Source organism: Typopeltis vanoorti, chromosome 20, assembly GCF_054136105.1.
Source record: "Typopeltis vanoorti isolate ZY-2024b chromosome 20, IOZ_Tvanoo_1.0, whole genome shotgun sequence".
NCBI lineage: Eukaryota > Metazoa > Arthropoda > Arachnida > Uropygi > Thelyphonidae > Typopeltis > Typopeltis vanoorti.
The window spans coordinates 63,278,398-63,305,377 of NC_143568.1; the positions used below are offsets into that span (position 1 = coordinate 63,278,398).

At 34.3% G+C, this 26,980-nt stretch overlaps 1 protein-coding gene across 4 annotated transcripts in view; it reads right to left on the bottom strand.

Annotated features, from left to right (window-relative positions):
* Nucleotides 1-26,980, bottom strand: part of IntS1 (integrator complex subunit 1) — a 664,867-nt gene that overhangs the window by 378,370 nt on the left and 259,517 nt on the right. For all 4 annotated transcript variants that reach the window (XM_090410538.1, XM_090410537.1, XM_090410536.1 and 1 more), the window contains exons 23-24: nucleotides 14,185-14,361; nucleotides 1,238-1,387 (exon numbers count right to left, since the gene is read on the bottom strand). In XM_090410538.1, coding sequence (XP_090266664.1) covers nucleotides 1,238-1,387; nucleotides 14,185-14,361 — 327 coding nt within the window. The remainder of the gene's footprint in view (nucleotides 1-1,237; nucleotides 1,388-14,184; nucleotides 14,362-26,980) is intronic.

Sequence of the window (26,980 nt, forward strand, 5' to 3'; positions counted from 1 at the left end):
TTCAGTAGCTGATTTTCTGCTGTTCACATAAGTTCCCTGATGAAAATAACAATGGCCTTTTTTAACTGGACAATACAATACAATACAAGTTGGCATGAAATTCTATCATGTTGTACCACCATGTTATTTTGGTTTAAGTAAATAAGAATACAATTTGGTCAGGCTAAGTCCCAAACTGAAGCCATTTTCATTTGTTTAGTATCAAGATAGATACCTACTAATGGGATGTACCATGAGAAGGTGAGGATTTGACAGTAAATCAGAAGCCCTAGTCAATTCTCTGCATTCTTAAAAGGATACATAGATGTCTTCCCAGTTATCCAGCTTTGATCCCCTAAGCACCCCGTTACCAAATTTTTTATTTCTCAATACCTGTAGAAAACTTTGATGTACCCCTTTTTTTTTGCTGTTTTATGTTTACTTCAGAGTTTGCAGAGAAATGGCATGCATCGAAGTATATAAAAATAAAGTACATAAAAGCATATTTCAAGACCAAAATTTTTGTATATTAAATATTTTGTGAGTTCTTATGTGATTAGCAATGAAGCAGTCAAATAAGCAAATCTTTATGTTATTATTCAAAATACTTAAAAGAATACAAACAACATCCCATATTCCAACAAAAACTGACAAATCCCTAGAGCAAACACAGTTTCCAGACAGCAGACTAAGGAGACATGATAAATCTCCCTATCCAAGTAAAGTTACAGAATATACATAAAAGCAGAATATATATAGTTATTAAGATATTTCATGAATAAACTTTGTTTGCTTACACTTAGATAAAGGATTACAAAAGAATATACTTTTTTGAAAAGAGTTATTAGACTTTTTGCTACTTATATATGACTTCTGCATTAATTCAACTTTGGTATCTTCATGGGTCTGGCTAATGATGCCTCAATAAAGGTTAAAACCAGTCTGTATGGTGACCCTTTAATGCAAAGCATTATGCATTTCTGAAAGAAAGTGTGTTTTGCATTATGGGATACTGAGGCCATTGATATGAAGACACCAGCCTCTATATACAAATAGCTTAGTCATGAAGATATGCTGCATGCAACAGGAATATAATTTCTTGACAAGTATTATTTATCAAGTAAAGTTAGTTTAATGAGAGACCAATTTATTTCACCATTAATTTATACGTAAATGCAAGATGAGATGAATATAATATAATCTATAACCAAAAAAGGTAGGTAACATTCCCCCCACCCCTCAACTTTACAATGAATACCTTTGCTGCCAGCAACCTAGCACTGATCTGCTGTGAGCTTAATCTTCTCAAGAAGTAGTCCAATACCTCAACAGTAACATTAGAATCTTCTGAAGGATCATGAAGCAATGCTTGCAGGTGAAACAACAACTGCTGCTGTTTTATTTTTTTCTGAAATAAAATACTTCGATTTTATAAGAAATAAAAACTGTGTTAAAGTTAAAAATTAATTTTAAAAAGTATACTCACGTTTAAATATATGCATATTTAAAAAATATGCATATAAATGCATATTTTTGGATAGCATAACCAAGTTCCTATTTATACTCACTGCATATCCCTACTTCTAAACAGACTATTCACCAAAATCAATCATTGGAAGAAAAGAAAAGGTTAAGTTAATAGTGTCAACGCAGTTAAAAACTCTCAGTTGAAAATTAACACACACACACACACACACACTACATGGACAAAAATTCAGCATACTGTAAGTATGCTGAATTTTATGCTGTGTAAGTAGCTTATGACAACAACTCTCAGCTGTATTCTCAGCCTCCACTGAATCCTGCAACAAATACAAAACAACAATCAACAAACCCAAATCTGGATTTGATTTCAAAGTGAGGACTAACTGCAGAAGTTTGCTTACATTTAGATTTGGACCTCCAAATCCTGCACAGGTGGCCAAGAAAAATCATCAAAGTCATCATCATTATTAAGCAAAATCAATATTAGAAAAGTACACTATATACCTCATCTGGTCTCACCAAAAAGCCTTCTGGGACTGATGGGATATTCCTATCTAAATTTAAGTTTTAATTTGGAATTAACATCCATCCCATATTGTCTTTACACTCTTAAAGCATAGAAACAAGCATATATTCAACCCATTCCAAAAGAGAGAAAAAAATCTCTCACTGGAGCTGTCCTCTTTAAAATAACGAAAAATGTCATAAAGTCAGCTTTGTCACTACATGGAAGCCTATCAGTTAATCAATAACCACCAGTATTGATTCCACTCTAGATCTACAGATGATCCATTAACCTATATCACCTACTTCTGGAGATGTGTTATGGAAAGGTTTGGAGGAAGCTATGCTTTTTGTTATTTTGCACTTTATTTAAATATATGAGTCTACAAATATTTTGTTAAAAATCTGTTGTGTATGACAAAGGAAAACAGTTGCCATTTTGATGTTCCAGCTGAATTTCTTAATGACAGCTAAATCATTTTCAGACTGCAAACTATGTGAGGCCTAAGTATTCAATAGAATCCATAATTATTGTAACCAATAATTATGGATTACAATTACAATAATTAATATTTAATTACAATAATTAAGTGCGAAAAAATTTAAATATAAGAGTTCTTTGCACTTTTTCTTTTCTAAATTTACTTTATTTTGTCTATCAACGAATATGCAGATAATTATATACTTGCTAGCTAAACTATGATTTAGTTAGTTAGTCTGCTTTCATGACTATGAATTATTTAATAGGTATGAAAAGGCCTATTTTTTGTTGTTTGGAAGATGTTGATGTTTTCTTCTTTCAAATCATTTATTGGTGTTAAAATCAAAAGAAAAGGAATTTTTTTTCCCAATAAACACAACATCAGAAGAACTGAAGATAGGAACCATCGATATAATGAGTATTAATGGAAGGGAAATCGAATTTGCAGACGAATAGGAACAGTACCACATGGACATAATTGGCATTGCTGAGACAAAGAAGACCAAAACAGGTAGATTGTACTAAAGAATAAGTATAAGGTGTTATTTTCAGGCAATAATAATCAAGGAAAGGAAGGAGTAGTGATAGAAATCAACACCAATCATGAAGATAAATTTCTTGATTGGAAGGCAGTTTCAAGTAGAGTTATGTCAGCAAACTTCAAAATGGGGACATAGACAATGAAATTTATTTGTGCCTATGGTCCCACAGAAGGTTCATCTAAGAAGAAGTGAAGGATTTTTTTTGGGTCATTAGCAGCAGATGACAAAAGAAAATGTAAAAGGTAGTCCTTATTGGAGATCTAAACAGCAGAGTAGGAAATGAATCCCACCAGGTGTACAGAAGCATTTTGGGAAATTTGGAGAAAAGGGCAAAGATAATAATAAGCATTTACTGGACTTCTGCTCAGGACATGGACTAGTCATTACTAACACTATGTTTCAACATAAAGATATGCACAAGTTCACATGGAGAGAAGACACAAGAAAAAAGAAGAAAGCATACCAAAAGTTACTATCAAATAAGCAGATGCCCTAAAAGAATACAGAGAAAAATGTAAGAGAGCTAAGCTGTGTGTAAAAGTAGCTAAGCAAAAGTCATGGGAAGACTTTGTTAGAATATAGAATATAACTATCAGGAAGGTGGCAAAATATTCGGGAGGCTACTGAAGAAGCTTAGAAATGGAGGACAGAATACTGTAAAAGGAGTCAAAGATCATAAAGGTGACTTAAAAACTGAAGATAAGTATTTCCTGGATATCTGGAGTAATTACTTTGAAAGACTGTTAAATGAACCAAGCAGTGAGAGAACCATAGTAGAAATTTTTCAAGAGGAATACATATCAATACTTGAGGTAGAAAAAGCCGTCAAAAACTTGAAATGTGGAAATGTAGCTGGAGTAGATGTTATTCGACAAGAAACGCTTAAGTATGGAGGTATAAAAGTTTTACAGTGGCTACACTGCATAATTCAAAGGCTTTTTCAGAAGATTCCCAGTGATTGGAGTAGAGTTCTCATAGTACCATCTATAAAAAAAGAGAATAAAACTGAATGTAAGAATTACAGAGGAATTTCTCTACTAAATGTTCCAGGTAAGATTTATACAAGCATACTTGAAAAGAGGTGAGAAAGATTGGAAGGGAGAACAAGCTGGGTTAAAAACAAAGAACAGGCAAAATAAAGGTTGTCAAGATCAGATTTTCACTTTAAGACAAATAGTTGAGAAATTATGGGAATATGACAAGGTGTCCAGAGAAAAGCTTTTCAAAACACTACAAGTATATGTGGTGAATGGAACATTATACAGAGCAATACATAGTCTATAATTAAGATGTCAGTCAGCATTTAGAATAAGGAAATACAGGAAGATGGTTTGATGTAAAATCAGGGATAAGACAGGGATGCACATTATCTCTACTCTTATTCTTCATCTATATGGATCACATTGGAGATGTCAAACTTAGCTCTTTGTTTTATGCAGATGATGTTGTACTCCTAAACACATGCAGTACAAGTCTCCAGGATTCACTAACTTAACTGAATAACACCTGCAACCAAATTTCATTTTACATTATTATTAATTTTTTTTTTTTTGTAACAAATTGGGCATGAAAATCAGCGTTAAAAAGACCAAAATAGGCAGGAGCACAGAAATCTTCAGCTGCATTCTGAATGGAGATCCTATAGAACAAGTAAAATATTTCAGCTATTTAGGCACAGTTTTTTTGTGAAGATGGTAGATTAAATATGGAAATAAACAACAGAATAAGCAAAGCTGGTATGGTGGGTCGTCAGCTGAATAAATTTATATGGAATAAGATAGAAATTAGCCAAAACACCAAACTAGCAGTATATGAGATAGTGTTTAAACCAGTTTTAAGTTATGAATCTGAGAGTTTGGTTAGTAATAAAGCACTTAATTAAAGACTAGAGTCCACAGAAATGAGGGTTCTGAGAGAAATTAGGGGAGTGATCCAGTATGGAAAGGCCATTGATCTCCACTCTGGACATAAATTGCAGAATCATATTAAAAAATGAATATATTAGGAAGGAACTTGACATTATTAACATTCAGAATGTGTCAGCAGAGAATCTAAGGTGGTATGCTCACTTTAATAGAATGGGTGAAGAAAGGTTAGCATCAATCAGGTGTTTTATGCCAAGATAAGAGGAAAGAGATCCAGAGGAAGACCAGCATCTAGGTGTATTGATTTGATCAGTCAGAAATGCTTTAGAAGCACGAAATGTTAAATATGACAATATTGGTGTACTCACAAGTAATAGATTGATTTATTTAAGTACAGGAAGATGGTTTAATGTTAAATCTGGCATCAGACAAGGATGCACGTCATCCTGCTGTTATTCATTATCTATATTGCTGACTTGGTTGGCCGAGTGGTTAGCATATCTGCTCTCCAGCCAAAAAGGCTGCGGGTTCGAATCCCGCCGTGAGCATATATGTTTGCGATTGTCTGTCAAAATATCAGTGGTGGTGGGCGGTAGATGGCATTGTTATAGATGATGATTGCAGTTGCAGTTTGTTGTAGTTGGTGAACTGAGTGGGGGACTAAATGCTCCCCCTCGATGAGTCATTGAACTCCCTGGAGGTGTCATGCAATAATAATAATATTATATATGGATCACATTATGAAGGAAAGTGGTATTAAACCTGATATCAAAATTGGAGATGTTAATGTCAGCTCTTTACTTTATGCAGATGATGTTATACTTCTAAATAAATCTGCTACAAGTCTGCAGGATTCCCAGACTAAATTGAATAACTGTTGTAACAGACATGATATGAAGGTCAGCAATAACAAGACAAATACAATGAAAATAGGCAGAAGCACTGAAAATATCAACTGGATTGTGAATGGAGAACCTATAGAACAAGTAAATATTTCAACTACTTAGGCACGATTTGTAGTGAAGATGGTAAATTAAATATGGAAAAAGACACCAGAATCAACAAATTTAGTATGGTAGGAAGTTCAACTGAATAAATTTATATGGAATAAGAGAGAAATTAGTCAAAACACTAAATTAGCTGTACACAAGACAATGTTCAAACCAATTTTAACTTATGGATCTGAGAGCTGGATTAGAAGTAAAACACTTGATGAAAGACTAGAGACCGCAGATATGAGAGTCCTGAGAAAGATTAGGGGGCGTGAACAGATGGCATCAATGGCAATATCATATTAAAAATGAGGATATTAGGAAAGAACTTGACATTGTTAGCATTCAGGAATGTGTTAGCAGAGCTAATCTCAGGTGGTATTGGTCACTTGAACAGAGAATGGAAAGATTAGCAAAACAAGTGTTCTCTGCCAGGTTGGAAGGAAAAAGACCAAGATGATGACCAAGATATAGGTGGAATGATATGATAAAAAGTGCCTTAGAAGATAGAAATATAAAATCTAACAATGCTGGCACCTTGACAGGTAACAGATTGACTTGGAGGAAAATTGTAGATAGGAAGCTAGTAATGCTGTAAATTTTTCATGTAGTACTATCATATCCTATACACCCCTTGAGGGTAAATGTCAGGAATTTGATGATGATTTCTTTGCATCTAATGAGGATGCATGATGATCTGGAACTGCTGCTAGTTTAGGAAAAACCAATATGCTTAAAGAAAAACAAAGGTCTTCTCTTGGAAACATGACTTAATTGTAGAGGTGCATACAAAGTTAACTATTGTTGTGCTTAAGTAGTTAGTACTTAATTAAAATATGAAAAGGAACAAAAACACTGATTTTCTGCAAAAATAAAGAAATGATTTCAATTTTGACTAAATCACTAGATATAAAGGAACGGTGGCATATCCCTCTACATATGAAACTAAATCACTAAATATATATGATGGAATTATCTTCAGTAACAAATTAATATATTTTGAAAATTAAAAAAAAAAACAGACTAGTAAAATTGTTGCTTATGAATTATTATTATTATTTTATCAGAGAGAAATTGCCTACATGCAGTATTGCTAGTGCAACCATATCCAGCTAGATTTCTCATTTGCTTTTAACTTCTAAACTTATCTTGTAACTGTGAAGCTGCAATTGTGTGAATAGCATCATGTACATTAAACAATGGAATATACAACTGGCCTGATGAATGGACTTCATGGGTCTACATGACAGCTAAATCCACTAGTTACTTCTTCCTCAACAAAGCAGTTTCAACATTGTTTATGCCATGCCACCATGCTGTCACACAGGGAGTTCTACTAAGTTCCTGCCTGAATTTCTGTTACCCAATATCTGGAAGCTCGAATTCACCAGGCCAAAAACATTATTGCATTTTCTGCTTTTGATGTCCAGTAATATGGAAATGCAACATAGCAGCAAAATTATCTACTCTGTGGATTATTAGAATTTGGCAAGTTCCTCCATCTGTAAATGAAATGTTGAATTGCACAGTAATAGTTGGCAAAATGCAATTTTGTTATTGGTAAACATGCTGTATAAGGTACAGAGGATTATTTTTCACCCTATGAAAAAATCTCAAGCACAGCACTTTGAGATAATAGCACAAAAGGTTTGTCAACCTCAATATTCCAATACTGTGGATGGATAGAAGACTAGAAAAAAAAAAAAAAATTAGATAAGAACAATGGCAAGACAGTACATTGAAGAAATACTTAGGAAGGTCTTTTATTTCCAAAGGATCAGCACAGGAGATGAATAAATACAAAGAAAAACATGAATTTGGAATTAACTTATGCAGATGTCTGGCTTCCACACATCTTAAGAGATTCAGAGGAAAATGAGGGAAAATTACTCATGCCTATTCTGATAATCAAATGTGACTGAAACTTTACCTACAATAAAATTTAAGGCAGCAAAAATTTGAATGCCTACATGCCTATATATAGTGTACAGTGAATGGATGGTGAGAAATTGTCATTCATAGGTTATCTGATATGTAAAAAAATGACCAAGTAGTAAAGAAACAGGGAGTTGGCTGCATTTTAGATGCAGCTACTTTACTGCCAACATCTTAATAAGTCGATTGTTGTTTTTATGATGTGCTCTAATTTCAGAGGGGAATGTACATGCTCAACAACTAAAACAGTAATGTCAGCCAAAATGTCACTTCGAAAATGCAGCCAATTATTTTTTTAATAAGATATCACAATCTTGAGATGAAATAGAAAAAACAGTCTGGAAATCAATTACTGAAATTGGATGAATGACGTGATGTATAAATATGTCTGTGACATTTTACTTTTGTCTCTCACCTTGAGGTTGTGCTACACTTAAATTGTATGTAAAAAGATGGGAAGATTGGAGTTTTTAGCAATATAACTGACAATAGTCAAAAGGAACACTATGACTTGTAGAAACATTTGCAATATTGTTCTTAGTCCTTCCTTCCATTTTGCAGAAGTAATTGCAGAGGAAGTACTTGTCCCTCAATTTTTTATTTTTCTCTTTATCCAATTGGGCTGAAATTTACAGTAAGCATTATTTTGAAGTAAGTCAAAATTGGTTATGTAAATGCAGCTTGTTAAGATGTTTACTTATGAGGGGAAACTCCTGCCCCTTTACTATAATTTGATTGGACTGAATTTTTTGTAGAAAACTGCAAGCAATGAAAAAGCAGTTGTATTTCATATTCAACTGAAATCAGGTGAGCAGTGAGACTTCTAGAGATTTCTGAAGAGCTACCTGTTCAATTCTTGGGCTAAATCTTTTAGAGGCTCTTAAGCAATGTTAGAAACTGCTGCATTACAAATTTGTTCAAAATCAGTTAGGCAATGTAGCATGCAGAGAGGTCTGCAGAGAAAGTAACCCTTCCTCAGTCTCTTTTATTCCAACCTGATATATTTGAATCTAGTTGACAGGCTTGGGTGCTGGATGCTATAAATTTTAATGGTATTCCAACACCAAACAAAAGTAAATTATAAAAGATGTTGAAAGTTTATTTTTCACTTGGTCAGACTATAATAAATTTAGTTTAATCCTTTATCCAAGTGTGTGCAAACAAAGTTTGCGCCTGAAAGTAACTTCAGGACTGGGGGTAAAGGGGTACAACACCGGGCAACTCCTTGCAAAGGTGGAGCAAGCTAACAACACTCCTATCTCAGTATCTCCCATAATGCAAAACACATCTCCTTGCAGATACGTCTAATGTTATGCATTAAGGGAAGGGCCACTACACAGACTAGTTTCAACCTTTAGTGAGGTCTCTCCAGTGGGAAATACTGAGATAGGAGTGATGTTAGCATGCTCCACCTTTGCAACGAGTTGCCCGATGTTGTACCACCTTACCCCAGTCCTGAAGATACTTTCAGGTGTAAACTTTGTTTGCTCACACTTGGATAAAGGATTAAACTAAATTTATTATAGTCTGACCAAGTGAAAAATAAACTTTCAACATCTTTCTCTAAATCCAGAGTAATTTAATAAAAAGGTGGCACAACGTTTGGCAGCTCCTATAGGAGGAGATGACCTTGCTAATGCTTCTGCTGGTATCTCCACTTGGGCCTGGCTCCCACTGAAGAGACCTCAATAAAGGTCGAAACTAGTCTGGGTAGTGGCCCTTCCCTTAATGCATAACATTATACATATCTGCAAGGAGATGCATTTTGCATTATGGGAGATACTGAGATAGGAGTGTTGGTAGCTTGCTCCACCTTTGCAAGGAGTTGCCCGGTGTTGTACCACTTTACCCCAGTCCTGAAGATACTTTCAGGCGCAAACATTGTTTGCACACACTTGGATAAAGGATTAAACTAAATTTATTATAAAATTTATTAAAATATTAAAAGAATGCTTATTAAATATAAACCATTGACAGACAATGGTTTATATTTCACTGGATTTTATCATCAGAGCACAAAAACATGTTACAGTTTACATGCGACAAGTAAGTAAAACATTCAAATTGTAACCAGAAGAAGATTAATGTCTTAATTTGGTGTCCTCTAATGTTGTATAAAAAAAGTATTGCAGTTGCATAGAAGATGATCTTAGATGATTGTCTCCAAATTCTTGGCAGATTAATGCAGTCATACTTGTTAAGGTTATGAAACTGTTTTATAGTCATTGCTAACTCTAAAAATAAGTCATTCTAACTTGTAACGGCTTCTATATAGCACATTGGTATTCTTCCATCTAATTTCATGTGCAGAGATGTCCAAAGCATGGTCTGCCAACCCTGACTTGCCATAATAATGGCAGCAAATGTGCATTTCTAATGTTCTTTATACAGTCTACGATATGCTAGAGAATGGAGTTCATCATTAGAATAAATGGATCTCCAGAGAACTGTGACTTTGATTCAGCCTACTATGGATAGATAGGGACTCCATGACAATCTACCTTGGAGACCATAAGAAATATCATACACTCGCTACCATTATTATGGCAAGTCAGGATTGAGAGACAATGTTTTGGACATTCCTTCATACAGGATTAGACAGAAGGAAACCAATGTGTTACAGAGAAGTTGTTATATGCCAGAAAGACGATTTTGTGACATTCATATGTCACAAATTTGAGAGTTATCTTAAGATCAACTCCTACACAACTGTAATACTTCTTTTCTACAACATTAGAGGGTATCATATTAGGACTTTAAATCTTTGGTTTGTTACAATTTGAATGTTCACTTATTGTTGTGCATAAACTGTAACATGATGTTTTGCTCTGAAGATGCTGATTTGAAATCAAGTGAAATATAAGTCAGTTAATGAACATCCATTTTATAATTTAGTTTTCTTTAATATTGTAATACTATTAAAATAAGTTATGAATGCTATATTTTAAACATGGTTAAAACTGATTGGGCAATGTGCTTAATAGAGGTGTCTGACAATGATTCACCTTCTCCTCCCCATCATACCTTTTGTCTTGGGTGGTTGAAATTCTTACAGGAGCATTTCACAGTAAGAAATAACTATATTCCAGATTTATTCAAAATTGGTTGAACAATGTAACCGACAAGCTAGTGAGTCTCTAGATATGGAGAGCTTATGAGTGATTTTTTTTTTTTTTTTTTAAACTTGACTGTGGGTATAATTCCAGTATCTTTGAATCTTTTTAGGAAGGTTAAACCAGTTAGGTTATTTTTTATTCAGTTTATAGAAAACCCACCCACAAAGGTAGATAATACAGATACATCAATTTTCCTATCAACCCCTACCCTTTCAACCATATGGCATCAAACCTCCTTCAAACAGAGCCTGAAGCCTCTGGTTCTACTCAGGTTTCCCTTACAGCTGAACTATCCTTTATTCACCAGACCTTCCTATTCCAATGGTTGCAATGCCAAAAATATCAACAAATTAGCTGGTCCTTTCCATCTCCTCACATTCTTATCAACATACAAATTAGAGTAATGCTATTACTATTATTATTCACTCTATCCAGGGCAACTAAAAAAAAAAATAAAAAAATAAAAAAAAAAAAAATAAATAAATAAAAAAGCCAGAACTTTAAAGAGATATAATCTCTGCAGTGCTTGCTTTCAAACCACATTTCAAGCTGGCTTCCTTTTTCTGCACTCCTAAGGACCCACTTCCTCCTCTATTGGCTAAGAAGGTGTTGTTAACCATATCCTTAACACCTTCTTAGCCAATGGCTACAATCCCCCAAAAAAATCCAGACAATATTAAAACCAGTTAACCCCCCCTCCCCCTTCATAACAGAGATTATGCTAAATCTATCACCATTCCTTATATCCAGGGTACGTCTGAAAAGCTAACAAAATCCTAAAAAAATATGACCTGACTACCTGTTACAAACCATATAAAAAATTGGCATCCCTTATCCACTCCACCAAAGACCAGCCACTTCTCCTAGACCAGTGATGGCGAACCTATGACACGCATGTCAGCACTGACACACTTGAGAGTTTCAGGTGACACACCTTGGATGTTGAAAAATATTGGTATTCTGATGAAAAAACTGCGGTAAATCGTGTAAGATCGCTCTCAGTTAAGGCGAAGGTAGGTTTCGGTTCATTGAACGAATTATATTTTATAGTTAGCCTATTTATATTTTATTTTGTAGTTAGAGCTAAAGCTCTTCTAGCAATTTTCACTTCTACATACACTTGTGAAACTCTATTTTCTGCCTTAAATAATATCAAATTGAAAGGGAGAAATAGATTGAGCAATGATATGAGCGCTGCCTGTATAGCATTAAAATGTACACACTATAGCCCTTCTATAAAGCAACTTTCTTCCAGTACTCAGCAACAGAAAAGTCATTAAATGTAATGTAAGTTTGGAATTTCACTTTATTAAATTAATTGTATAATATGAATTCATAGATTTTATATCAATGTCCTATTAAATAAATAGCCTAATATGATATGTATAAGTCACCATCTATGATTATGTAGTTAAATTTATAATGCATGTATGCAAGTGGCACATCAACAACATCAATATTTTAAAAATAAAATGTTTTACACACCTGGGTAAAAAGGTTCGCCATCACTGTCCTAGACTTACCTGGAGTATACCAGGTCCCTTGCAGTTGTAAACAGTCCTACTATGGCCAAACAGGCAGGACAGCTAATATCAGGATATCCGAACACAAAGACTACATCCAGTTTCACCACTCAGGACTTGTGGACGTGCACTAGATACCAAGCAGAGAATACGCTGGAAGAGAGGCATTTTACTGCACTGCAGCAATATAAACATAAAAGATTATTCCTGGAATCAGCCTCAGCTCTAAAAAACTTCCCAAACCTCAACAAATTTGGATGCATGAGACTGCCCCAAATTTGAGGAGTGTGCATCCTAAGAACATCATCCCAACAGTCAAAAACAACCCAATTTAGTCCACTTGGGGGCACCCTTTAGGACTCTAGGACCAACTTCAGTTGCCTTCTTCAGCCTCATTTGCTCAGTGTTAGTGCCCGCAGACACATATCATAGTTTTATGATCCCTGAAGATGGCAATGTAACATTGCTGAAATATAGGAAGGTATTGATTAAAGTTTTTTAATTAATATTCTAGTATACATTGTCATTTCCTGAAAAATTTAAAACCATCTATAAAATTAAATAAAAATAAATAGTTATGAAGCTTCTGTAGTTCAGCCAGTTTTGATGATGCCCTTGGGTTGGAAAGACCTGAGTTTGAATCCCATCTAGGATGAAAAAAGCATTCTATTATTAGAACTTTTCATCTAAAGATGAGCTAGCCAATTTCATGCAGGGGTGGAAGGGTTTTTCACCCTGCAATACAAGCAAAACAGCCAGAAGAAAACATGCAATATCCATACATAAGACACTATGCAAATAAGAATCAACCGCATAATTTGATCAGATCTGGTTTTGAAAGCCTGCATCGTACTACAATGTGGGTCTATGTGAAAGTATAAAACAGAAGGAAATAGTTACATTTTAAAAATCAAAAGTACTTCTACTATCGGTCAAAACCTTCAGAAAATACAGCAATTTTGAACCTTCCACTGATGAGACCTCAGTGAAGGTCTACCCTTCTATAATGCATAGTATTATGCACATCTAAAAGGAAATATGCTTTACATTATGGGATACTAAACCAATTGATATGATGTCATCAGCCCCTATATACAAGTAGACTAATTATAAACATACCTCACATACAAACTTTGTTTGCTTACATTTAGACAAAAGATTAAACAATAATTTCTTGGCAAGTATAATTTAAGGAAGTAATTAAACACAATTAAGATCAGTTAGAAAAGGTGTAAGGTGAAGATGCTAAACAAAAAGTCACTAAGTATGCCAGCCTGGTTGGTCGAGTGGTTAGCATACCTGCTTTCCAACCAACAGGTCATGTGTTTGAATCCTACTGTGGACATGGATGTTTTGACTATCTTGAGTTGAGAGATGAATTTCACTGCCCAGTGTGAGACCACCACTCTGCTTATTAGAGGCATTAAGTGAATTGAGAAAAAGTTCGATGTTTGGTCTCTAGAACAGGGTTTCTGGACTATGTAAAAAAAAATAAAAAAATCCTTAGCCCAGCCATGGTACAAGTATACTATAGGCTTACTAATAAACTTTCGTTGGTGGGAACCACATAAAACAAAAAGTAATAAAACTATAATCAAATGTACTACTAAAGCATTTTGATATTCTAAAAAATAAGAAAATGTTATATGATCAGTTCAAAATTTAGATTTATACAAACATAATTCTAATGTAATTTATATAATTTTTATAGTAAATATAATTAAAGTTTTTATATATGAATAGTAATATCTAAAAGTGTTACCTTATTTTTTGTTTTTTCTCCTTTACTGTCATCTTCTGCAAGACTATCAAATGAACAAGAACCCACTGGGCTTTCATTTAAGAGAAATTCACAAAGGCACTGAACTGGTAACATTCTGAAGGAACCTTCATTAGACTCCACAAGTTCTGCCAACCAAGGCATTGACTGTGATGTACCCTAAAATAAAAAAAGAAAAAGATGAGAATTTTAACAATGAAGGAGGAATTCAAAATACTGGACTAATTGCAGAAAACAGGAATAGAATGAAAATGATTTCAAATCAAAGGTCCAGTCAAAGTGAAACAGTATACTAAGTAATCCTAGTGTTGATTATGTGAGCAGTTTCCTTATTACTTAAGAAAAGAGAGAGTTTTTATCAGGATTATGTGATGTTCTATAAAATTACAACAGGTATTATACAGGGTGTCCACACTGGACCTCCCTAGTTTCAACGTGTTACTACTACTTAAGTGTATGGGTCATGGTGTTGAAACTGTACAAATGAGAAGGAACACTTACCAAGATTTTGTAAAAAAAAAACAGTACACGTCCACGTGCGCTCCTTTAGTAGCAAGCACAATATCAAGTCGATCTGTGTCCTCCATCATCCCAGACTGTTGTAGTATTGACAAGGGAATAACCTTCAATGTTACTATATAGAAACCTCATCCTAAATTTTGCTCAGTTAGTAATACAGTGCATAAGTGATAGTTCCATGCAAAGTTTCAGGTGCCAACTAACAACTATTTAGAAAAAAAAATACCAACTATAAAAGTTTCATGCGAAAACTGACCACAGAGCTTGTGGGAATACACTGCCGCCATACTATGAGTTGTGCTAGCCAAAACCTAATAGGAAAAGCATGACCGCTAAAAGCGCACGTATATTGCCTTCTATTGGTCCATTTTGATAGATTTCGCTAGTCTGACAGCTGTTTCAAACTCATTGGTTTAGTCAGAGACTAGGCAGAAACCTAACAGAGCAAAAACTCAGTACTAGGGAACTCTAAGCGTTGGAGAGGTGTATTTTCCGTAAGCACTAAACTTTTATAGTTTCTGTATTCGGGTTTGAAATGATGTTGGATTTAATATCCACTTAATTTATATAATTTTGCATCGCCGAAATGAAGCCTTTGGGTCTTTATTTTAGTAAATTCTTTATGCACCGACCGAGAGTTCACTTATGGAAAATACACCTCTCCAATGCTTCAAGTTCCCTGGTACTGAGAATTTTTGTTCTCTTAAGTTTCTGCCTAGTCTCTGACGAAAATCAATGAGTTTGAAACAGCTGTCACACTAGTGAAACCTATCAAAATGGACCTATAAAATGCAATATACGGGCCCTTTTAGCATTTGTGGTTTTCCTATTAGGTTCGGCAAGGGCAACTTGTAGTATGGTGGTGGTGTATTCCAGCAAGCTCTCTGGTCAATTTTCGCATGAAACTTTTATAGTTTCTGTATTCGGCTTTGAAATGATGTTGAATTTAATATCCACCTAATTTATATAATTTTGCATCGCTAAAATGAAGCCTTTGGCTCTTTATTTTAGTAAATACCAACTATAAACCATCTAGGAAAAAATAAAACAAAATAAAGTTCAGAAAATGCTAGATAGAGAAAACACACAAAAATAAAAGTTTGCAAATTAATATAACTAAAACAAAACTGATGACAGTTTCTGATCAAACATAACTAAAATTAGCAGAAAATCCTATTGAAATTGTGGAAGACTTTCCTCAGACAATTAGTTAAATGTTGAAAGTTTATTTTTCACTTGGTTAGACTATAATAAATTTAGTTTAATCCTTTATCCAAGTGTGAGAAAACAAAGTTTGTGCCTGAAAGTATCTTCAGGACTGGGGTAAGTTGGTACAACACCAGGCAACTCTTTGCAAAGGTGAAGCATGCTAACATCACTCCTATCTCCATAATGCAAAACACATCTCCTTGCGGATATGTATAATGTTATGCATTAAGGGAAGGGCCACTACCCAGACTAGTTTCGACCTTTATTGGGGTCTCTTCAGTGGGAGCCAGGCCCAAGTGGAGATACCAGGTAGATGCATTAGCAAGGTCATCTCTACCTATAGGAGTTGCCAAACGGTGTGCCACGTTTTTATTAAATTACTCTGGATTTAGAGAAAGATGTTGAAAGTTTATTTTTCACTCAGACTATAAATTTAGCTTAATCCTTTATCCAAGTGTGAGCAAACAAAGTTTGCGCCTGAAAGTATCTTCAGGACTGGGGTAAAGGGGTACAACACCGGGCAACTCCTTGCAAAGGTGGAGCAAGCTAACATCACTCCTATCTCAGTATCTCCCATAATGCAAAACACATCTCCTTGCAGATACATCTAATGTTATGCATTAAGGGAAGGGCCACTACCCAGACTAGTTTCAACCTTTATTGAGGTCTCTTCAGTGGGAAATACTGAGATAGGACTGATGTTACCACCAAGAGAAGGAAAGAGAAACAAAAGCCAAAGGACAAGACTGAGGGATGATCTACAAAGGTTTGACCTGAGATAAGGGAAAATGGCTAAAGACTGATAGAACTGGAAAGTTAAGGAGGTCTATATCCAGTAGTGGATGAAAAGAGGCTAAATAAAATGAAGAATTATGTGTATGCTTTAATTATACTAGGTTTCAGTTTCAGCTGATACATATATTTTACTTTATGTTAATACTTCTAAATAAAATGAAACAAAACAAAAAAAGGATGAAAATGTAATTTTTTTTTAAATTAAATTCTAATGCTACAGCAACAGAAATCTGGTTTTTCTTCTAAACAGGAAGGTATGGTTTCTCTTTGGATAGGAGGCAAGTTTTTCACTAATGGCTTTTATGAAATTCGATTTGCTGATGGTTGTCTTGCATTTATTATATACTTCAACAAAGGCTGAGTATGAAGCTAAGATTTAAAGTTGGAAGCCACCTGTCATAAGCTGAGTTTTCTTCCCTTGAATTGCTTTGGTACATTTGTTGAACTGAACCAGGGCTTGGAAAGTGGACAAGAATTTTGGATAAAATGAGGAATGAAGGTCTTCATGCCACTGAGAATAATTTCAGTGATTTATTCAGAGCAAGTATTTGGGTCGAAAGAGTGGAAGCAACAGTCATACCAGAAAAGAAAAGAAGTTCTGGAGGTAGTTCCATTTGGTACCTTTGTAGTGCCAATGAAGATGGAGTGACTAGAGGGAAGACATTCTGTAGAGAATAAACTTGCACAAGATTATGATATTAACTATTGAGAGGAGAGGTAATCTCTGGTATGTCTGGAAGAACTGGTTAAAAAAAAAATCCAGGGTATTGAAAGGGTGGAGAGAGTTATCAGGAATTCAGGTAGGTAGATGTGAAATTTGAGTTTAGGTCATTGCTTACAGCAAAAGCTTCTGCAACGTGCCCAGCTTAGTCAGTAGTATTTGAAAATGGGGAGCTAGTTGAGTCATTAAGGTTATACAGGAAGAAAATGACTCCACTATTTGGATAGTAGAAGCTTCATAGATAGGAAAATGAAGAAGTCAGAGCTGGTTAGTTGGTTGATTAGGAGTTTATTGGTGCAAGGACAGCAAAGGTCATACTGTGCCAAGCCAAAGATTACAGATGTACTCAAATAATAAGCATTAATAAACATATTAAAATAATAAATAACATGTTCTGTTTAAATAGTAAATTAAAAAAAAATTAATAAAGCAGAGTTGTATTTACATATCAATACAATTTGTAATCAAATGTGGTTTTCAGAATCTGGAGAGAGTAAACACAGCACATAAACATTACTGAATGGGGCAAAGAAATCTTAAGGAAGAGGTCAAAAAGCAGAGGATTCAAAATTAGGCATTCTTTGGAGTGTAATGTTGGATTTCACAAAGGTATAGCTGCACTTAAGGAGTATGGTCAAAGCTGGATAACTAGGTAAAGACTTCCACATAGCTTTTTAAAGAATGCAGAGAAATGACCAGGACTTCAACCTTATGTCCAGACCTCACCTTCTCATGGTGTATCCCTGTTAGGTATTTACCTGAATACTGAACAAACAAGGACAAGCTGGCAATTTGGGATTCAGCTGACCAAACTGTATTCTTATGGGATTAAAACATAATGCAAAATGATGGTATAACATGATAGAATTTCAAGTCAATGGAGCATTGCCTGGTTAAACAGCAAAACGTCAGCTAATGGGACAAATCCCAGGATGTATTGCAGGTTAGCATGAGCAGAGCTCAAAATTGGCACCATCAGTGGAAAAGAAATGAACTAACAGAACTGGATAAGTACCAGATCAACATAATAGGTGTTACTGAAACAGAGAAGACAAGAACAGGCAAGAACTTTCTACATAACAGATACAGAGCATTCAGGGAAAAGGTGTAGCTATAGTATTTGGCACTAAATATGAAGATAATCTTCTTGAATTGCAGGAAATAGCAAGTACAGTGATGTGGGCAAATATCACAATGGAGAACTGCACAATAAGACACTTAGTTTTGTTTATGGTTGCACAGAAGGTTCTATTAAGTAAAAAGTAGAGGAATTTTCCAAGGCACTAGAGAAGACAGCTGCCAAGGAAAAGTTGTTCCTTGTTGGAGATCTAAACAGCAGAATAGGAAATAATTACAAGACATATAGAAATGTTTTGAGAAATTTTGGAGAAAAGAACAAAGCTAATAATAATAATAATGGTAAGTACCTGATGGATTTCTGTTCAGAACATGTGTTATTACTAACACGTTTCAACATGTGCACAACTTCATATGGTGAGAAGATGCAAGAAATAAGAAAAGTCTCACTGATTATGTTATTGTTAAAAGCAATGTATTCCCACTAGTTCAAGACACAAGAGTATACAGAGGATTTGAAATTGGATGTGATCACTATTCAATTTTAGCAAAAAAAAAAATTGAATTCCTTACTGAAAAGAAGAGTGCGTAAGAAAGTTTTAAAACAAATTAGAACTGAATACCTTTTGGAGATGAACTGCAGACTCAAAAGCACTATCATTTTTTCTTAATATTCGAGAAAAAATGAAAGTGTTAGAAAACAAGAAGAAAACCTTGGAGATACATTGACAAACCCTGAAGAAAACACTGATTTATTAAGCCAGAGAGGCAGTGAAGTTGTCTGCAAGGATAGAAAAATAAGATCATGGGGGACTCAGAAAGTTAAAGAGACAGAATAAAAAAGTAAGCATATTGAAAGTTCTTGGCAAGTATGTCAGCATGTTACAGTCAACTTGTACTTAAATATGGAGATTTAAATTACAGAGAAACTTCCCCTCTGAGTGTTCCTGGTAAGATTTATGCAAGTATACCTGAGAAACAACTAAGAAAATTTGTGGAAGGTAAGCTTGGAGAATACTGAGAAAAAAAGTAAGAAAGCAAGGAGTTTGTTTAGCTAATAAAACTAGCTAAACAAAAGTCATGGGAAGACTTTGGTAAGAAAGCAGAAAATAAATATTAGATAGGCAGTAACATATTCTGGAGTCTATATAAAAAATGGAGAAATGGATGAAAGTGTACCGTAAAAGGAGGGGTGTCAAACTGGCAGCCCCAAAGCAATTTCTTGCAACCTCCGACGCCTTGAGAAAAGATTAAAAAAAAACATGGTTGCTTTTTATAATAAAACAGAAATACCGTATTTACTTGAATATAACTCACCCTCGCATATGACTCACACCCTTGTACCCTGATTTTACTTTATGAAAAAAGAGATTAAAATGTTTTGCATATACATTGCACACGAAAATAAAGTTTAACCACTTTCACGTCAGGACGATAACTCGCTCCCAGCAGTAAACAACACGCCTTCCTAACTGCCACTATACTGCAGATGCAAGAAAATCAAGTAGTTTTATTGTACCACTGAATAATGAACAGAGACATTTGCTGTCTGTGTAATATATTTCTCAAAATGTGTAATATATTCTTTAGTGCGATTAGAGACAACTGGTATAAAAACGGCACTCAACAGCATAAACTATGCTGTTTAGACTCAAGCAAAACCATATGTTGCACCGGCAAACACAGTACCTAACTAAAATCTATTATTTTTAGTTAGATGTGTGTGAGTGCACTCACTAACTCAAACACAAAGCTGCAATAAAATTCGTAAACGTGTTAAAACTAAGACATATAGAGTGAATGTTGTTATGACAGTTTCAGATATTATGGAATTTGGTTGAAGAAAATTAGTGTTTTTCAGCTCAAAAATGTCAGCTTGACGGTGTGTTTTGGTAACGCGATCTTTTGTTAATACCTCACCAATCATATCCACATCTTCTTAGCTGTTCTATTCTATTCTATTCTATTGGCCTACCATTGCTGTCTATTTCACGTTTCGCTTTCACTTCTCAGACCTTCATGAATGGTGTTCATTACGTATCTAAAATCTTGTAAATTACTTGTAATATTTACTTGGAATAATGGGAAAGAAGGTGACACTATTTAGATAGATGACTTTGACAATGCACACAAGGAAACTGCTCTCAAGGCCGGAAGCAGCTATAACGAAGAGGAGATTCTTGGTAAGTCATCCCCATTTTCAGTTTTTTTTCTGAAAACTTTAGTTTCTAAAAATCCCTGCATGTATCTCGCACCATGATTTTTTAGCTTTAATTTTGGGGATAAAAGTGCGAGTTATATTCGAGTAAATACAGTGTCGATTTATTCGTTTTCATACGACATTAGTTACAATATGGATGCAACAACCTGCTATAATATAATTACAGTAATAAAAGTTTACATCGCAATTTCAATGTTAGATCCGATCCTAATCAATCGTAAACTATATTTATGCTTTCATTGTTAATTAATAGCATGTTGCTGGTAGCGTGCTGAAAAAGTCGAATTCTATTGGCTACCAGCTGTTCATGTGATACACACTCATGTGAATCCAGCTATGAGTTTATAATTGCCTGCTACAGTCAATCAGTGATCTTTGAAGTCAGTGCACCGAACACGATTAAACAACAACCTAGCAGTGAGAGAATCCCTTTTATTATTATTTTTATTTACAATAGTATCATGCACTAGTGTACAGTTTTGTGCATTTTTATTCAAACAATTTTATAAAAATTGTTATAGAGTGAGTGAATATATTTCCAGAAAAAGAAAAATTGCTGATGAGGAGAGAAAATTTCAAGAAAAATGGGAATTGAATTACTTCTGCACTGAAACAAAGGACAATTATGTGCATTATTTGTAATGAAACAATTAGTGTCGCCAAAGAATATAATATAAAAAGGCACTACTATAAAATTCACAAAGAACAATATTCACGCTTTTAGGGTAAACTGAGAGAAGACAAATTAAAAAGTATGAAGAATTCACTTCAAAGTCAACAAGTATTTTCAAAGATTATGAAAGATAATGAATCATCAGTGAGAGCCAGTTATGAAATCAGCTATTTATTGGTGAAACATTCCAAATCTTTTAGTGACGATTCCTTGGTTAAGGAATGATAAAAGTATGATGAGTGTATGATAAAAGCAGCCAAAAACGTATGTCCCAAAAATGTGCAAGTATTTCGCAATATTTCTTTGTCCAGAAATACTGTGATCGAAAGAATAACCGAAATGGTAGATAATCTGTGTGACCAGTTGCAAGAAATATCCACAAACGTACAGTGCTTTTCAATTGCACTTGACGAAAGTTTCGATATTCACGACATGGCTCAAGTGGCTCTTCAGTAATATGAATATTACTTAAGAGTTCTTGGAAATGATTCCCATCCATGGAACCACTACAGGGGAAGACATTTTTGATGCAGTGTGGGGCATTTTGGAAAAATATCAACTTCCTCTGAACAGGCTCATAGCAGTGACAATCGATGGTGCTCCAGCAATGACAGGCAAAAATAAAGGTTTTGTATCAAGACTTGCAGCAAAGTTAAAGGAAACGTATCCAGACATTGCAAAAACTGCAATCTTTCCACTATATTAATTATCAGAAGGTCCTATGCTCCAAAGTATTGGAAATGAGCAGCGTACTTAAGCCTGTGAAAAATACTGTGAACTTCATCCAATCCAGAGACCTCAATCACCACCAGTTTGCACAATTTCTAAAAGACTTGCAGAGTGAATTTGAAGGGCTACCTTATTACACAGAGATTCTTGCTTATCTTGTCATAAGGTTCTAAAAAGCTTTGTTTTTTTACTTTTAGAGGAGATCAAACTGTTCCTAGAAATCAAAAATCATGATGTTGCATTTCGTAATGATCAGACATGGTACAAGATCTAGCATTCTTAGTTGATATTACAGGAAATTTGAATGATTTAAATATAAAACTTCGGGGGAAAGATCAGTTAATAACACACTTGTAGGATACACTGGCAAGTTTTAGATGTAAGTTAGTTTTGTTTCAAAATCATTTAAAAGAGAATATTCTAAATTACTTTCCTATGTGAGAACAATCGAACAATAAGAATCAAAATTTTACCTTTTCTCAATATTGTCCCAAACTAAAAAAGATAAAAGAAGAATTTGATAGGCAATTTAAAGATTTTAAGGAGCAAGAAGAAGTTTTTTCGATTTTTACAGATCCTTTTTCCTTTAATTTCGAAAAAGCTCCTATTTGTATTCAAATGGAACTTATTGATTTCCAAAATGATTCCATTCTAAAAGCGAAATACCAAGAAGTTGGTGTACCAAAAATATACAGTTATTTAGGTCAAAAATATCCGGAAATAAAAAAAGTTTGCAGCAAAGCACCTATTTAAATGAACAATTATTCTCATGTACGAAAGGTAACAAAACAGCCCACAGATCAAGATTAACAGATGTCAACCTTTCTGTCATAATGAAGGTCGTATGCTCACAATCTTTGAGTCCAAATTTTGGCACGAAGGTTAATAATAAACGTTGTCGAGTGTCAGGAAAAAAATAAAATACTGAAATTAAATTACTATAATTGTATTATGCAAGTGTATATATATATATATATACATATTTTTTTAACCCAAAAATATCATTTTCCCCCAAAATATTTTCAGTAACATTTAAAAAATTCCCCAAAATATAGACCCCCCCCCCAAAAAAAAATAAAATAAAAATTAAAAAAAAAAAATATATATATATATATATATATATACAGGGTGTTCGGGATAAATTTGACAGTTTCGTAAGGAAAAAGAAAATCTTCTTTGTATCTATTAAATTTAATGAATTGACAAAAAAACATTACAGGCAGAGTTAATTACAATACTATCAACAAGATTTACTCAAAATAACCACCATTAGCATCGATCACAGCTTCAATTCTGCTTCGGAACCTCGAACAAGCTGATGCTACAGTCTCCCTGGGAAGGGCCACAAAAACTGTTTTAATTTTATCCATTAACTGGGCTTTTGTATTACTGGAAGTGCGATTGGTGTCTTTTTCAACTGCGCCCCATACAAAATAATCCATGGGGTTAAGGTCTGGGGAGTTTGGAGGCCAAACATTTGGACTGGTGAAGTCGTAGAAATTTTCAGACAACCATTTTTGACTTTTCCCAGAGGTGTGGCAAGGGGCCGAATCCTGCTGCCATACATACGGCCTACCATTGGCTACCCTTGTTATCCAGGGCTTGACTACAGTTAGCAACTCCACGAACAAAGCCCGAATTCCAATGCCAGGGTTCTTCAACACCTGTTCCTGCAGATTTGCGAGGAATTCTGCTGTACGAACGCAATCAGATCGTCTGCTAGGGATCTTTCTTCTTGCTACATCCTCGTAGTCACCATTGCAAGTCTCTAGTTCATGCCTGATTGTTTTTACTGTATTCAGGGAGCATTGGGCAGCAGTCGTAATATCCTTATTTTGATGGCGGGCACGAATCATCATGATACAAGTTATTCTCTTCCATGATTCAGGTGGGTTCCAGCTATCCATCCTTTCTGACATCTTGTATATGAATGAAGAAGGGTCCAAACTTTTAAATGAAGAGAAGTGTGTGTTAATACATGTAACTTACGGAAAAATATAATTAATTATAAATATGTCAAATTTATCCCGAACACCCTGTATATATAGAAGTATTTTATTTCAACACAAACACAAAAAATTTCAAACTAATAGGAGACTCTGTAAATTTTTGTGATGGTTATTAATAAGAATTTATACTTTTTTTTAGAATGTATAAATATATATACATATCATGAAAATTAATGAAAATATACATATCATGAAATTAATGATGATGAGTACATTACATTTGCCATGTTCATTGTTGTGATCTTATGTAACATCTAGTGATACTGAAATATATGCATGTCTCCATGAATGCAAGCTTCATCAAATATCATTTTTCAGTTTTTTTAATAGTAATTCTTTACCCAAGAGGTTGTTGAGATTACCATACAGCTTATAATATAATTTTTAGTATTGTGGATAGAAAGAAAGTTGTGTAAACTTGATAACAGTAGCTTTGAAGACCTAAACACAACTTTGAAGACCTGCCTCCCCTGTTACTCATTCTAGAGAATGTATAAGAGGGAGAGGATTCGAAAAGACAGAACTAGAAAGAATAAATGCACAGAAATATCCTTTTTCTGTAAGTTTGGAATTGTACTGTGAAAGGATGATGAATAGCAGCTACATTTAAAAGATTTAGGTGAGTGGAGGAATAACTGATGTCAATTAAACAGTGAGCGGAGATATGTCTATAGATATGGATGATGCAGAAATTGAATATCTGTGGGTGACTGAGTGGAGGGAATGGGTGAGAATCTGGCCATGTATAAGCCAACATGGTTTCTGGAAAGTTGCTGCTGATAATGTAATCCTCTCCAAATGTGATTAACAAGAGTTGAACTTATTAATTTACTCAAGCACTTCAGGCATATAACTGGCCAGTTACTTTGCAAGTCTGAAATGCATATGGTACTAGTTCCTCAATGAACAACATGCCAGTGAGGATGTTTGCAGTGAAACTATACAGTCTGATAACCTTTTTTCATCAGAATACTGAGTTTGTGTTGGATATTCCTTAAATTACATAGTTGATGGCTTCATTGACACTGAGCTATGTCTCATCCACATGTATAATACCTTGAAAACAGGTTATTGTTCACAGTTTATATGCTGTTGACTGTGACAAAATGTTTATAATCCTGTCTGCCTATGCCAAAAGTTTTAATTCTTTCATTCTCTCTCTTTATCAGAGATCTCTTCTATACTTCAAAAAATAAAAATAAATAAATAATAAAATAACAATTGAGATCAAACTTTTCCTGATGATCTGAGAGGTCTGCCTGTTCACCAAAATTATTAAATTTAATGTGTCGTTTGTGTTCTTCTTCACGGATAGGCATTGTACATCCAGTTTCTCCAATATAAAGCAAGTTACAAGTGTAATAGATACATTAAACTCCAGGGTGAGCCACACAGATAAATGCATCAATCAACAGCCACATAGCCCCCCCCCCCCCAACAATTTGAAGCTATAAAAACTTAGTCCACCAGACAAAATTAAATGTTCAGATAACATTGCACTCAAGACAGAACGCATCCACATAAAAAGGATTTTAACACCATGTATCCACCGCTGTTTTCCCACTTCCAAACAGATTATAGAAAATTCATCACATCCCCAATATTTGTGGCATCTTGGAAAATGTGACCAAGATCTTAAAAAAGCAAATCTTGTGACCACTTAACCACACAAAAAGCTAGCAACCCTTATATGCAAGAAAACAGACATCAAGCCAGCTGTCATCCAATTATTTAACAAAAATGTTCAAACTAAATGGATAATAGATGCAAGAAAACTAGATTACAGCCCAGCAGTTTAATGAACAACTAAAGCTGGTGCCTGTCTATATAAATGACCACTTCACTAAATTTAATAAGCAACTCCTTTATCAAGCATAGCAAAAGAGAACAAGTGGTGCAGTTAAATATGTGTGGATAAGAGAAGGTAAATTGTTCATGAGAAAGGATGACAACACAAAGGGATACAGATAAAAACACCTGACACCTCAATGAACAGTCAAAGAAGACTGTAAAATCTAAATACTAACTAACTGTGAACAACTGAAACAATGAAAACACAAATAGAGTTAAGAGAGCACATGAATAACCTATATCTTGATGCAACTGTCAAAAGTAAAAATCTGCATAATCTAACTTCTGTAAAAAAGCTTTTTGATACTATTTCAAATTCATTGAAGAATGTCAACTTATTTATATCATGTAACTATTAAGTCGTTATGGCCAAATTATGACAATTTAATGTTACTTTTCTCAGAAATCAAATGGCACACAGATGTACTAGTGTTAAGTGAAATATGGATCAAACAACTTGAAATTGATTGATATTCTCATGTTAATTATGATGCATATGACCATCGTGATTATAATCATTCCAGTAGATTTAATCCTGTATGTTAGGAAAAATACTCTTCATTTTCTTGAACTGGAATCATATATGCACAGTGCTGAAACTGTGGTGATTGATGACATAATAATGAATGCACTCATGTTTGCTATAAACTGTGCACATGATGGTCCAGTTGATATATTTCTAACAGAGCTATATAATGTCCTAAAGACCTTAAAACATGATAATGTTATACTAGTAGGGGATATAATATATAAGAATAATAGCAAAATTGCAGAATATAAAAATTTATTATCTTCACATCTATGCATATATAGATGACAATACAAGAGACGCAAACAACTCAGTAAGTTGTACTGATCACAAATTTATAAGAAACAAAATGGCCTATGAAGCATCCTGTGCAATCGATTTCAGCAAAATAACAGATTATCACTCTATATTACTGAGTCTATTATATATAGAAAATGGTTATGAG